This window comes from Gossypium arboreum, chromosome 11, assembly GCF_025698485.1.
Source record: "Gossypium arboreum isolate Shixiya-1 chromosome 11, ASM2569848v2, whole genome shotgun sequence".
In the NCBI taxonomy this organism is placed as follows: Eukaryota; Viridiplantae; Streptophyta; class Magnoliopsida; order Malvales; family Malvaceae; genus Gossypium; species Gossypium arboreum.
This window is the reverse complement of record NC_069080.1, coordinates 3,629,230-3,645,140: the sequence shown is the minus strand read 5'-3', so window position 1 is coordinate 3,645,140 and position 15,911 is coordinate 3,629,230. Positions and strand designations below refer to the sequence as shown.

General features: G+C 30.9%; 1 protein-coding gene across 1 annotated transcript; it reads left to right on the top strand.

Annotated features, from left to right (window-relative positions):
- The first annotated feature begins 4,185 nt into the window (after window positions 1–4,185).
- On the top strand, window positions 4,186–14,115 carry LOC108477406 (uncharacterized). The gene is made up of 3 exons (XM_017779946.2): window positions 4,186–4,505; window positions 4,724–4,934; window positions 9,185–14,115. Exons 1-3 carry the CDS (start codon window positions 4,347–4,349, stop codon window positions 13,930–13,932), a joined length of 5,118 nt encoding a protein of 1,705 aa, XP_017635435.1. The 5' UTR covers window positions 4,186–4,346; the 3' UTR covers window positions 13,933–14,115.
- Window positions 14,116–15,911: the final 1,796 nt, after the last annotated feature.

Here is a 15,911-nt window from a genome sequence, read left to right as displayed (position 1 = left end):
TTCGGTAAGTATAATTCTTGTTACATGAGCTTACTAAGCACAAAGTGCTTACCAAGTTTCATTTTCCCCTGTTTTGTAGTGTTAAGAGCTCGGAGGTCAGATTTGGTCGGAGACACATCACACTATCAAGACTCCCAGCTTATTCTCTTTGTACTGCTAGTTTATTCTCTTTGTACTGAAGCCGGAGCATGACTCCCAGCTTTCTCAGATTGAGCTCAGTCGGATGACATTACTATAAGAAAAACACATTTTAAATGGTCAGGAGATATCACACTATCAATAATAATTTAAATTGCATGTATAGCTAATCCCGTATTTGCTACATAGGTCTTAGAACCAGCTAAACCGTAGCTCTGATACCAATAAATGTAATACCCCTACCTGTATTCATTGCCGGAATAGGGTACGAGGTATTACTGGAGTTTACGAATTAATTTTTTTTTATATTCAATATAGCCCATTTATAAATATCTAACCTTCCCTGCAATATTAAATCGAGACCAATCCACATCAACCAAATCAATTCAACATATTTTCAAGATAAATTCATGCATATTTATAAGATAATGTCATCACATATCTAAAACCAGGTTTGTTAACCATACTAATGGCTAACTTTACATTCATTTCACGTTAACATTTACTTTGTTAGCTTATACATGCCATTGATTTCCAAAATAAAGTTTCTTTAAAAACCGAAATCCTGAGGTTGATAGTGTGATGTGTCTCCGACCAAATCCGACCTCCGAGCTCTTAACACTACAAAACAGGGAAAAAGGAAACGGGGTAAGCACTTCGTGCTTAGTAAGCTCATGTAATAAGAATTATACTTACCTAATATTTTTAATACAATACAATAAACATTCATATATCCATTAAATGCATTATTACCCTAATATGCACAAACTCAACATTCAAGTTAGTACAATAATTTCCATGTACCAATAATATATACCATGATTGATGAGCTCATCAATATCATAATTTTCATTTCCTTGTTATTTTTTCATATTTATCCCATTGAATTTATCGAAATTTCGATAGATTTTCAGAGGTACACTTTTAGTGTACAATTCCGGGTCCGTCAATTCATATTCATGTGCGCACATTTCCATTTCAGATAGCACACTCCCGCGAACCTCAACCTTGCAGTGAGATTACCAGTCCAAAGCTAAATCACAACGACAATTACTCTAATGAGCTTGGATCCGAATTACCATCCAAAGCTAAATTCAGATCCTAATTCAGATTACCCGTCCGGCTAAATCCATTTTACACATATTCTTCGGAGGGCTATATCAAGATAGGATCACCCGTCCGGCTAGATCCTTTTACCGTCAATTCCTTTTCGAGATCCATCAATTTTCCCTTCATTCAACCGGATTTCTTCCCATTTTATCAAATATATCAATGTTTCATTAATTTTTATACAATGAACATTCAAATCATATTCACATCAATAACATACAATCTCAAGCATTTAAGAATATAATTCAAGTTACACGAACTTACCTTGATACTTGTTTGTAAACAAAAAAATCTACTAATCCCGAACTTTTCCTTTCCTCAATCTAGCTTCAGATTTGAATCTTCTGGATCTAAATAAATAAATTTAATTATCAATTTAATACATTTCATGTTCATATGCAACATTCTCTATAATTCAACTATTATTATTTATAGTTTATTCAAAGCTGTCTATTTGATTCATAGTCACTAAATTATTTATAACTCGAGCTACAGAACTCAAAATTAAGATCTGTTAATTTTCCCTGAGACTAGACTCATATATATTCTTACCATAAAATTTTCAGAATTTTTGGTTTAGCCAATAAGTACAGTTTATTCTTTAAAGTCACCCCTGTTCTGCTATCTGACAGTTCTGACCCTTCTTCACTAAAAATTAATTATCTCTTCATACAGGATTCAAATGATGTTCTTGTTTGTTTTTCTTAAAAATAGACTCATTCATGATTTTATACATGTAAATTTAAGCCCCTAATTATTTTTCTTCAATTTTTTATGATTTTTAAAATTCAAAACAGGGGAACCCGAATTCATTCTGACCTTGTCTCACAAAATTCATTATATCTCAAAATTTACAAATCCATTACTTACACTATTTCTTATATGAGAAACTAGACTCAATAAGATTTAATTCCATATTTTCTTCATCTTCTAATTCGATTTCTAAAATTTATGGTGATTTTTCAAAGTTAGTCTACTGCTGCTGTCCAAACTGTTTTTGTGCAAGCTGTTTATTACCATTTTTCTCCTAAGCTTTTAATAAATGATAATTTCGTCCCTACTAAATTAGCCTCTTAATTGAGCTGATTTTTCTCAATTAAAATTTTATTCTATCACCTTAAACTAGTTTACAACCTTTAGGAATCAGAATTTCAGTAATAGACTTTAATTCCAAACATTTTCACAATTAGGTCCTAAAAATCAATTTCTATTGAAATTACCTAATAAAATCATCTCATAAACAAATTAAAGCTTTAATTTCATTCTATTTCATCATAAACTTACAGCACTACCATGATGATTTTCAATTTCATCCATGAAATCAAAAACTAATGAATTTAATAGTAGGACCTAGTTGTAAAAGTCTTAGAAGCACAAAAATTACAAGATAAAGGCAAGGATTAACTCACTTGGTGCAAAAATTATGGAATATCAGCTTAGATAACCCTCCTATGGCGTTTTTAGCTGCTGAAATTGAAGAGAAATGAAGAGAAATCTAAATATTTCCTATTTAGTCATAGCTTTATTTAGTTAATTTCGTAATATTCCAATTTTGCCCTTAATTTATCAATTTTCCTGCTGATTTCATGCCCATGCCGTCCAGCCATAATAAATTTTGGGGCTAATTACCTTTTAAATCCTTTCTCATTAGACTCTTAAGCTATTTAATCATTCTAGCAACTTTTACACTTATTACAATTTAGTCCTTTTCATTTAATTGACTACCCAAACATTAAAATTTCCTATCGAAATTTTAATACCATATTACTAACATTTCATAAATATTTATAAAATTATTTTTGACTCGGTTTTACGAGATAGAGGTCCTGATACCTTATTTTTACCCAATTTCTTCAATAATTTCTTCAATAATTTCTTTTTCTAACTAACCACTAAATCGGTAAAATTTTTCTATCAATATTTTAATACGATTTTCCTATCATATCAATTTTCATGCAAAAATATTGAAATAAATTTTTCTTTAAATCGGATTTGTGGTTATGAAATCACTGTTCCGATAATTTTAAATTTAGGCCATTACAATATATATATATATTAATCATGACTTGGTCATGGGTCTAAATGTATGATTTTTTTTATTATATTGGAATGAATGTTGTCAGTTATTCCAGCAACGAATGTGATATCCCGTTGTTCGGACCCAGTGATTGAGTCGGGTAATTGGGGTGTTACAATATAAAAATGGAAATACTATAATAAAAAATTAGAAAACATGTATTATTAATACAATATATTTGTTTGTTTAATTTGTTTTATTCAAATTTAAACTAATTTCTTTTTCTTAATTCCGTACATGTTACATGAGTGTTCATACATATTGCACAAATGTTATTATTATTAGTTTCAAATAGTACATTTTATTATTGATTATATGTTATTTTAATCACATACTTATATTCTAAATATGTGGTTTGTATATGCATATGCTTGTGAGAAAATTTTATATTGATAACGTTATTAATTGGGTTAGTGTCACAACTTTAATTCTTAGAAGTGTATTTAATATTTTTAATATAATGTATTTATATGTTTAAATTTTATTTTACTCATAATTTAAAATCCTACATATTTCATATTTTATTATTAATTAATTTTAAATATTATATTTTATTGTTTTAAAACATATTTATATATTTTAAATATGTAATTTCTATTCACGTACATGTGTGACAAAATTTAATATCCCTTAATTGCGGCAAGGAATCTTAATTTATATGCATTAAAGAATAAATTGTAAGAGTTTCTCTTTTCTCCGCCGAGTAAACGACGACTTTAAAAAAAGACTATTCTTATTTTCGTTTTTGACCAAAGTGGAAGCCAGAGCCTCCTTCCGTTCAATTGTACTATTACCTTTTATATTTTTTTTAATAAATTAATAATTGATATTATATGAATTTTCATAATTTCGTTAACTTTTAAAGGAACTCCTTATTGATTAAGTCACCTTGGCGTTGGGGTTTCCTTTTCCACGGGAGACACTAAAAGGTCCTCCTTTTTTAGTCCACTCTCTGCTCTCTACTTCCTCTTAACTTTCATTTTCTCTGAGAAAAAAGAAATTAAGGAAACTTGTGTTAGCAATGGCGTCACCTAAAGAACACATTGATGCGATTAGAAAAATAAAGTACTCAATCGGAGGAGAACCCAACCCTTTGACAGAAGACCTTCATCAAGCCGTTCGAAACTTATCCGCTGAGCTTTATACTAAAGATGTTCATTTCCTCATGGAACTTATCCAGGTCTTTTTTCATGTTCCTTTTGCCCACTTTTTCTTTTGTCCATTTAATATGATATTGTTTCCAGTAATATATGAAAAATTTTGAATATGTTACTGTAAGATATATACTCAAACATTCATGTGAATCAGAATGACGTAGATGATCGATTGTGTTTTTTTTTTTTATATTTTTAAATTTTGATTGTCGTGGTAATGGGGGAAAGTTTTGTGATGAGGCAGAATGCGCAAGATAACGAGTATTTAGAAGGAGTGGATCCATCACTCGAGTTTGTGATAACTTCTCGAGATATTACGGCGACCGGAGCTTCGGCAACGTTGCTGATGTTCAATAATGAGAAGGGATTTTCTTCCAAAAATATTGACTCTATTTGCAGTGTTGGTCGTTCCACCAAGAAAGGGAATAGGCAAAGTGGTTATATTGGGGAGAAAGGTACATGCATTTTCCATTTTCTATTCTTTTTATTTTTAATTGGTTACCTGCTTTTTATTTTTTAAAATATTAAATTTTATTATATAAATATATAATTTTTTAAAACAAATATTTAAATCCTTAAATAAATTTATATGTCAAATAAAATGGGTTTTTTTATTAAACTAACCCCAAAAAATAAATTAATTATCAAAATAACCCATATTTTTAATTAAATACAAAAATAACTTATTTTTTACAGTAAAAAGTGGTGGAGCCATATGATATGGCACCACCAAAGTGCCACGTCAGCAAGGAGTGTTAAAAAATTATTTTTTAGTGGAGCCATGTTGAATGGCGTCACCAATATAAAATACCAAGTAAATACTTAAAATTTTGGAAAAATAAGAAATTTAAAAAAAAATTTACCATTTTCGGGTGGAGCTATTCTTAATTGGGCCACCACTTTTTTGCCTTCTCGCACCTTTTGTTTTCTTTTTCTTTCATTTTCATATTTTTTTTGTTTTTTTTGTTTTATTTTCATATTTCTTTTTTTTTTTACTTTTTTATTTTGTTCCTTAATAAACTTTATCTTTTTTTTTTACTTTTTGATTTTTTTCTTATTTTATTTTGTTTATTTTGTTTTATTTTTATTATTAACTTTAAAATGATATAATATAATATATTTTTAATTATGATATAATATAATTATGTGGTGTCTAATATCATTTTATTTTTATTTAATATGATATAATATAATATATTTTTTAATTATGATTGAATTTTAACATCCATGTCAAAAGAAAATATTATCTACTATAACTATTAAATATAAAAATAAATTTAATAGTTTTCTATTATAATTTTAAAATAAATAAATAAAATTTATTTTTATTTTACTTTTAATATTCCCCCCGCCCCCAAAACTTTGACTGTTTATAATGATCCTTCAATAACTTTTATCATTCCATTTTAATCGACTTTTATGTTTATAATGATTTTTTTTATTCACATTTTGTCGTTTTTGCAGTCTAGTTTTATAGAAAAATATTTTAATCAATTTTTTTATTTTTTTATTAAAACCACCTCAAAAGACCGTGCCAAGCTATTTGATCGAGATTCGAAATACCCTTCCTCGCCGCCACCTTCCTTCTGAGCCAGCCCGATTGGAATCTTGTACACTTTCGTTATCTTTCTTTTATTGATCCAGCCTATACCTATTTCCTCTTGCTTCGTGCGCCCGGGCCTGTACCTCATAGAACAGAAATCCGCTTTAGGAAGCTAGCGCCAACACTACTAAACCAATTAACAATCGAAATTCTATAACAATTCAAATGCTTATCAATTAATCAAATTACAAGTTATTAGCAATTAATATTAATTTATATTATTTGTTATTAATATTAAGATTAAGTAATTAATAATATTTATATTATTATATTTATATTAATATATTTCGATTTATAAATCTATATTTCTATATTATTTATTTTATTATTCTATCTATTATTATATTATCTATTATTATATTATCTATTTATATATTAATATTATTTTATATATTATTATATATATTTTATTTCTATTTAAAATTAATTTTATTGACATATCTCACATTTGATTGTCATATAATGATATGTCAACATTTAATTCATTTTCAAATTTAAATTTTTATATATTCTTAATTATTTTAATTTTTTTAAAATTTTTAAAATTAATTAAATATTAAGATATCATCCACATAGCTATTTATGTATTGAAAAATTCATCAATTTTGAGTAAAAATAGATTTAAAAGTTAAGAAAATGAAAAATTAAATGAATGAATAAAATAATTTTTTAAATGCAATATATTTTACTAATATTTGTTAATTATAATATTGGATTTTAGAAAAATAGGATGAAATATTCATCACAATTAATACCTATCTTTAAAAGGTAAAAAGCAATCATGGCCATATAATTCTCATTTAATACAAAAAGATAAACCAATCATAATTAAAAAATATATTATATTATATCATAATTAAAAAATATTATATTATATCATTTTAAATTTAATAATAAAAATAAAACAAAATAAACAAAATGAAATAAGAAAAACAATCAAAAAGTAAAAAAAATAAAAAGATAAAATTTATTAAGGAACAAAATAAAAAAGTAAAAAAAAGAAATATGAAAATAAAAGAAAAAGAAAACAAAAATGTGTCAAAAGCAGAAAAGTGGTGGGGCCATTTAGAATGGCTTCACCCGAAAATGGTAAAATTTTTTTTAAGTCCCTCATTTTTTCAGAATTTTAAGTATTTTCTTGATATTTTATACTGGTGGCGCCATTCAACATGATTCTACCAAAAAATAATTTTTTAACACCCCTTACTGACGTGGCACTGTGATGGCGTCATATCATATGGCACCACCACTTTTTACTGTAAAAAATGGATTATTTTTGTATTTAATTAAAAATGTGAGTTATTTTGATAATTAATTTATTTTTTGAGTTAATTTAATAAAAAGCCAACAAAATGATGAAATAAATAATTAATAGTTTAATAAAAAGCTAACAAAATGATGAAATAAATAATTAAACTATCTCTATAAAGGTCAAAGTATACTAGGATTCTCTGTCATACAGTGTAAATTTCATTTTACTCCTATTAAAAATTGGACGACGTTAGTCTTTTGTACATTAAAATCTAATTAAATTCTGACACTATTACAATTTCCATTTAAATTACTGTACAGTTAGACTAAATATATTATATCAAATTGATTTACCTTAATTTGACCTCACATATAAAAATTCAACTATTCCCAAAAAAATTTATTTAAATTATGATACTATTACAATTTATAATTTAAGTTAACGATAAATCAGACTAAATATATTATATCAAAATAATTTAAAATGATCGGACTCGACACATAAAAGTTTAAGTATCCCAAAAAAATTTTATAATTTTTTATGGGTCAAGTCAGTCATAATAAATTAATAGATTATAATATATTTTATTTAAATTATAATTTAATTATAATTATAGTAGTGTCATGATATGAATAAATTTTAATGTATAAAAATTAATTTAAAGTAATTTTAATGAAGGAGTAAAATGAACTTGAAATAGTAATATAGTAACTCTATAAAAAGTTGTATAAATAAAAGAAATTATATCGATATCTTTTGTTTGCAAACTTACATCAGTGCTCAAATATGTATATTATAAAATTTTCATTGGCTGCATATTGTTGGGATTTTTTGGTATTACAGTTTGTTGGGATTAAAAGGAAACGGAAAAAAAGTATACTAAAATTTTTAGTGTTTAAGATAGAATTTTTGATAAATATTAGAAATTTTTAATATTGACTAAGCTTTAAATTTTCTTTTCTCGAACGCAGAACAGAATTCCCTCGGCATGTGAACTTTTCATTTTCTTTTTTTTTTTTTTTCATTTATGGGCAATGCTTAAAACTAAATTTAATCCACCTTAAATGTATAATATGTGATAGCTAAGAAGTCAAATTCCTTTGAAAGCTGATATTTTAAATATATATTTGGTATTTTGGGATGATTTTGATAATTTCTAATATGCATAGATTTATTATGATAACTCTATTGAATTTTTAATATATTTTATGAAACGAGTAAGTTGGGAGAGAAATTCATTGAACTTAAATAAATTAAGTGTATAGGATATCAAAACTTATCTTTTTCCTTTTTTTTGAAAAATTAAAAAAATAAAAATTAATAACTGAGTGAGTATAATTATTTGGTGGAAGATTAAAATTAAAATTTTTATATTACGTATGGAAGATGATATATTACCCTAATTTGCTTGACACTTTTAGTATACTATATTTGTATAACTTTAGAGTGTTCAAGCCAGTTGCCTAACAAATATTTTAATCTTCTAACATAATTATATACCCTATTTTGCTTACACTTTTATTAGCATAATCATTGATATCCTAGTCTTCTAATACAAATATTTCAGTGTTCATGGCATTTACATTACCATTGATATTTTAGCATAAAAAAAAATTAGAGAAATGGAATAACACGTGATAAAATATTTCAATGAAACATCAGAGCTTCTTTAAATTACAAGAAATCTTTTGTGGACGTACAAAAATAATTCACATTTAACATTTTTAGCAACTAAAATTCAAATAAAAGGAAATTATAACAGAGCGAGACTTGGAAACCTCATAAATATTACAGTGCCATAATATATGTGAGGATTTATTATCTAAGGATGTATTATGTTTTCTTTGCAGGAATTGGATTCAAGAGTGTCTTTCTGATCAGTGCGCAGCCCTACGTATTCAGCAATGGCTATCAGATACGGTTCAATGAGGCCCCTTGCCCTCACTGTGGTCTTGGCTACATAGTTCCTGAGTGGGTTGATGACCTGACACTCAACGACATTAGAAAGGTTTATGGATCTGCGCTTCCAACCACAGTCATTGTGCTTCCCCTGAAGCCTGACAAGGTCAAGGCAGTGAAACAGCAGCTGTCAATCATTGAACCCGAAGTTTTATTATTCCTTTCGAAGATCAAGCGTCTTTCTGTCAGGGAAGACAATGAGGATCCGAGCCTCAATACTGTGAGTGGGATAGCTATTACCAGTGAGACTAATTTTGTGACAAGGAAGAATGTCGATGCTGAGTCCTATACTCTCTGTCTTTCCGCTGAGGAAAAGGATGACAAGTCCGGAAAAGAATGCAGCTACCATATATGGAAGCAGAAGTTTCCTGTTAGGCTGGAAAACAAAGTGGAAAGGAGAATGGATGTGGACGAGTTGGTGATCACGTTGGCTTTTCCGAACGATGAGCGTCTGCATAGGGGGATGAACTTACCTGGGGTCTATGCATTTCTTCCCACGGAGATGGTGACCAATTTCCCCTTCATTATTCAAGCAGATTTTGTTTTATCATCATCAAGGGAAACAATACTCTTAGACAACAAATGGAACCAAGGGATTCTTGATTGCGTTCCCACTGCTTTTGTCAATGCTTTCATCTCACTGGTTAAAATGACAAATGAGGCCCCGGTTTCTAGTTTACGTTGGATGTTCAATTTCTTGCCTGTCAACTGTTCCTCGTACCAGAAATTTAATGCCATTAGGGAAACAATAAGATTGAAACTGGTGGATGAAGATATACTACCAAGTGATGAGTCTTGCACGGGCCAGAAGTTTTTTCATAAACCCGGTGAAGTTGGTAGAATTATGCCTGCTTTCTGGGTTATTGTGGAGAAGGCAAGAAAGGAGGGGGTAGGCTTGCATAATCTGTCATCACATGGAACATATGTCTTGCATTCTTCTTTTGATGTGGCCGAGTATGATAATATTCTGAATTTTTTGGGAGTTGGACTGGTCGACAACAGATGGTATGCAAAGTGCATCCGAGGTTCTAATCTTGTGTTGGGAGTTTCGGAGAGCCTTTATCTTGAGCTTCTTATCTTCCTTGCAGAGAATTGGAACATATTCTATGGTACCAACATTATAAACGTACCACTTCTTAAATATGTTGATCTTTCTGGATGTGTGTCCACGTGCAGTATCAGTGAATCCAAGCAACATACTCGAGGGACAATATGCCGATCTCATCAATTTGATCACGTCTCATGGATGATTGATTGGAATAGGGAGTTTGGTGGGGCTACAAACTGTCTTTTTCTTCCTGAAAGCACACAATATGCCATCCGTACATGCTTCAAGAAAGAAACAATTTCAGGATGGCTACAAAACCAGGTCAAGGTTGTTTCAATAAGTGTGTATGACTATGCAGCTGCTCTTATTGACAGTCTTGGTAGCAAGCCGAAGCTTGTTATTACCTATGCTCACTTCTTATATCATTCATTCTGGAAGTACTTCGTAACATCAGCAGAAGTTGGTGATTTGTGTGACATTATGCCGCTGGTAGATAACTATGGTAATGTAAATGTGACCAAGAAGAGGAAGATTCTTGTTCCTGCTAATGGAAGCAAATGGAACAGTTTAGTGGGTTCTAATCCACTGAAAGCTGAAGGCTATATTGAGTTGGGGGAAGATTACTTGCATGAGAGGACTTTTGCTGGTCAATTCACTCCTGGAAAGCAGCTCTTGGAGTTTCTAATATCACATGTTGGTGTTTCAGATATCCCATCTGTGTCTCCCCCTAATGCTGCGGTTCCTGCTGTCTCTTCACCCCTCACAAAGGATAACACTTTCTTGCTTTTGGATTGGATTCAGTACTTGAGAAGTAGAAGAACGCCAATTCCAGAAAGGTTTCTGACTAGCATAAAAAGTGGAAACTGGCTGAAAGTCACCATAAATGGCTCTTCTGGCTACAAACCACCAGCACAATCATTCTTTCATTCATCTTCATGGGGAGATATTTTGCAGAATGGGTCAGTGTTTGTTGATATTCCACTAATTGATCAGAGATATTATGGAGACAGAATAAATTATTATAGGGAGGAGCTGAAAATTATCGGAGTAATGTTTGAGTATGGTGAAGCATGTCAATTTATCGGGGACCATCTCATGCGATTGGCATCTTCATCAACGCTAAGTAAAGATCGTGTGCTTTCCATTCTTGGTCTCATCAGATATCTGAGGAAAAAATACCTCGCTCCTGATGAATTTATCCGCAGTATCAAAGAAGGAAGGTGGCTAAAGACTTCCCATGGTTTCAGATCACCGGTGGGAGCTGTTTTGTTCGACGAGGAATGGAGAACAGCCATACAAATATGTAATGCCCCCCTCATTGATCAAGCATTCTACGGTGATCAAATCCTTGGCTTCAAAGACGAACTCAGGCTGCTTGGTGTTATAGTTGGCTTCAGTAGATGCTATCAGCTTGTCATTGATAACTTGAAAAATTCTTCGTACTTGACCTCTATGAGTGCTGATGCTTTTCTTTTATCGCTGGAATGTATGCGTTATGCAAGATCGCCTGAGAGGCTTGTTACTACACTTAGAGATGCAAAGTGTTTGAAGACAAATCTTGGTTTCAAACCTCCATCTGAATGCTTTCTATTTGATCAAGAGTGGGGCTGTCTTCTACAAGTTTTCACTTGTTTCCCGATAATCGATCAAGCTTACTACAGAAGTATCATCTCCAGCTACAAAAATGAGTTGAAGAGATTGGGTGCTGTTGTGGATTTCGATGTAGCAGTCAAATCCTTTATCAGCCGTTTCAAGCGACGGGCATCGTCATCATCTCTTACAAAAGATGATGTTTTCTCATTCCTCTCATGCTGTAGACAACTGAAGGGAACGTCCTATAAGTTTCCCTCTGACTTAAAGAAATGCATACTTGAAGCAAAATGGTTGCGGACTCGGCTTGGTGATTTCAGGTCTCCGAGAGAGTGTATCCTTTTTAGTCCGGAATGGGAGTCCATCTCTTCAATTACCCTCCTTCCTTTTCTTGATGATAGTGACAGCTTCTACGGAAAGGATCTTCACAAGTACAGACATGAGTTGAAGACTATTGGAGTAGTCATTGAATTCGAAAGTGGTGTGAAGTTTGTGCCTTCTTGCCTCTATTTCCCTCGAAGTACTGACAGTATAACTCCCAGAATTGCACTTTCATTTCTCAATTGCTTGAGAATTTTGTTGGAAGACAAGAACTACACCTTCTCTTTACCATTTCTTAAAAAAGTTTCAGAAAAATGGTTGAAAACCACTGTTGGTTATATGAGTCCAGGTGATTGCTTACTTTTAGATAAGAATTCAGGCTTGAAACCAACTGATGGACCATTCATCGATGAAGGGTTTTATGGTTCCGAGATTAGAACATACAGAAAAGAGCTATCTTCTATAGGTGTTATTGTTGATGTTGAGAAGGGAAGCACACACATAGCCAATCACCTTGATCTGCATTCAGATTTTGCCACAATCATTCGAATATATAAATTCTTGGCAAAAGTAGAATGGAAGCCTGACTGTGAAGCTAAACAGCTAATATGGATCCCAGAGGGAAATGAAAATGGAAGGTGGGTAAAACCTGATGGATGTGTTCTGCATGATAGAGATGGACTCTTTGGTTTGCAGTTGAATGTTTTGGAGAAGCACTATAAGAACAAAATACTACTGCAGCTCTTCTCTGGTGCAGCATTTGGTGTCAAATCGTATCCTTCGCTAGATGATTACTGCAAACTCTGGAAAGGTTGGGAAACTTCAGGACACCGATTGTCGCATGGTGAGTGTTGTGCATTCTGGAGGTTTGTTTTGCAGCACAAGAGTTCAAAGGAAGAGCAAATTCTTTCTGAAAGTTTGGTGAAGGTCCCTGTGGATTTAGGTTCAGAGGGGATTATGTTATTCGACAAGCATGATGTGTTTATAGCTGATGATCTTCGGCTTAAGGAGCTTTTACTCAAATCATCATCTCATCCTCTATTTGTCTGGTATCCTCAGCCAAGTTTACCTGTTTTGCCTCGGACTACGTTGTTCGAGTTATATTTGAAAATCGGGGTTCGGATGATCTCTCACTCTGTACAGAAGAAAGACTTATCCTTTACAAATGGCCTGGAACTTAAGCAGATCAATCCTAGAGATGCCATGCTTGGAAAAGAGCTGCTCCGACTTATTCTTGGGTTTTTAGCATGTTCATTAAAAATGGAAGCTGAGAAAAGGCATGAAGCTGTTCAGTCCCTCCGCAATCTCACTGTCCTTGAGACTTCGGAACCGGTTGCTGTTGTATATAGTTTGTTATTGTCTTCAGGTAAAACCCAAGAAGTTCAAGCTAGTCGAATGGTACGCTGGGACAAAGAAAGCTCTAAGTTTTTCATTCAGAAGTTGGATGAGTCTGCTGGGCAAAAGGATCGGCTTGAATATGCTACTTATTTCTCAGAAGCAGTTGCTGAGGGACTACTGTGGGAGAAGGAAGATCAGGTCAGTTCTCTCTCCGAACTAATCAAGCTGGCCTTCATTCTGAAATTCGATGAAGACGCTGTCAGTTTCCTGATGAAATCCAAGAATCTGCAAGTGTTTGCGGAGGATGAAGATTTCCTATCTGCTGCCTTTCCTAATGAATAGTGTTTATGAATCATAGTATGGTGTTCAGTTGTGTGTATTAAAACATAGCTTATGAAACATATGCTGGTGCGTGAACTTTAATATTTTGATGCATCTGTAAGAACTGGTTTGGATGAATGTCTACATGCATGTATATGTATGAATGGTTTCTTATGATCTGTTTTTTTTATGTATCTTTAAAAACTTGCTTGTGATATTTAACCTAAGGAATTCGTTTGTTTGTCGATGTGCCAGAATTCGATATATCTCTTTATGTCTTGCAGTATGGTCTCTATGATCTGCTTGCTAGGGATGGTTTATGTTTGAGCAATCACCATTTCTGTCCAATATGCTAGCCTTTTAAAATATTATTATTCTTTAGATAAAAATGATTCACATCTTATTCGTAAAAGTGAGACTTACATGCCAGCTTTACATGAAAATGGTAGATAGACCTTAGTGCCTTACGCTTTTTGAAGGAACTTTTTCTTTTTATCTTTCTTATCTTCAGCATTGTCGTCATCCAGGTTATCTTGTGTTGTGGCTGACCCGATTGAAAATTTTTCTACGGGGCAATTCAACTTGAATCAATTTCAATCGTAATTTAAAAAAAAAAATCAAATTTATTTAAAAGTAATATTCATAATTATATTTAAATATATATATCAGACACTGATAGCTCAATCAATATGAATATGCTAAATACTTTTCTTCAAAGAAAATTCTGAGAGAAATTCTAGGCTAATCTACAAAACTATTCCCTTAGATTATCAGTTTCTACAGAATTTCGTAGAACAAATATATCGCTTTCCAGACTGGGACAAGTTGTGTATATGACGTCAATATTCCTATAATTAACTTGAATCCAACTTTTCACAAAAACACACATTAAAAAAAAAAATAGTAAGAAAAGATGTTCCAGTAAGGAAAGGCTTGTTCGAAACTAGAAAGATAAGATACAATTTATTTTGGATGGTTGAATCAACAAACTGAGACCAATTTCGGCATCAAATAAATTAAATTTAAACGTATTATATTTAATTTCATAATCCAAAGTTTCTCTATTGTAAATTTGATTTTTTTCATTAAATTAAATTTTTTAAAAATATTTACAAAACATTAAATTAAACATAATAGTTTGTACGACAATCCATTTATATTTTATGTTTTTTAGAGTAGCTTTTTATTATTATTTATTATTATATTTTTATATTATTTGTTGATGTAGAATATAAGACAAATAATCTCATGTCGAATAAAGTACATGCAGAATGTCATGAGTTGATACGCCAACATTATTAAAAGATTAGTGTTTAATTTAATTAGCATTTCCGTTAAAAAAGTAATTTAACTCTTTTCAAATGTTTAATGGGAAAATTTAGTAAAAAAGATATAAACATTAGGACTAAATTTATTATTATACCCTATAACATACACAAAATTCTTTAGAAGTAGTGAATGTGACTTGCACAATTAAATGGTCAGTAATCACACATTACAATAGGCATGGATGGATCCAGGGGGCGTGGGGGACGGTCGCCTTGAAATTTTAAATTTTTGAATTTTATATATAAATTATCATGTATTTTATATTTGGTGTTCACATTATATAATATTCACCCACTTAGCTAAAATGTATTTCATATAATTTGCTTGATTAAGTTGTAAGGTTATACTTTATATTAACAAAGTATTTTTTAAATTTTAATTATATAACTTTAATAATAATATTTAAATATTAATGTATGATGGGCCTTGAATGACTAAACTTAAAGGGTCAATATGGATTTTAAAGTTAAATTCCAGAATTAATTGATTTGGCCCATATTCATACATATTAGGCTAGTGGCTTTTTTGTATTTTAATTTGTATGTCTTACTAAGGAATTATCTTCCCCTAGTAAGGTGTCGACACTGCCGAGAGAAAAAGAAATGAGTTTGATGTCGAGACTCAGGGCATAGAGTAAAAAAATACAAATTATCTTCCTCTTGGCTGCTTAC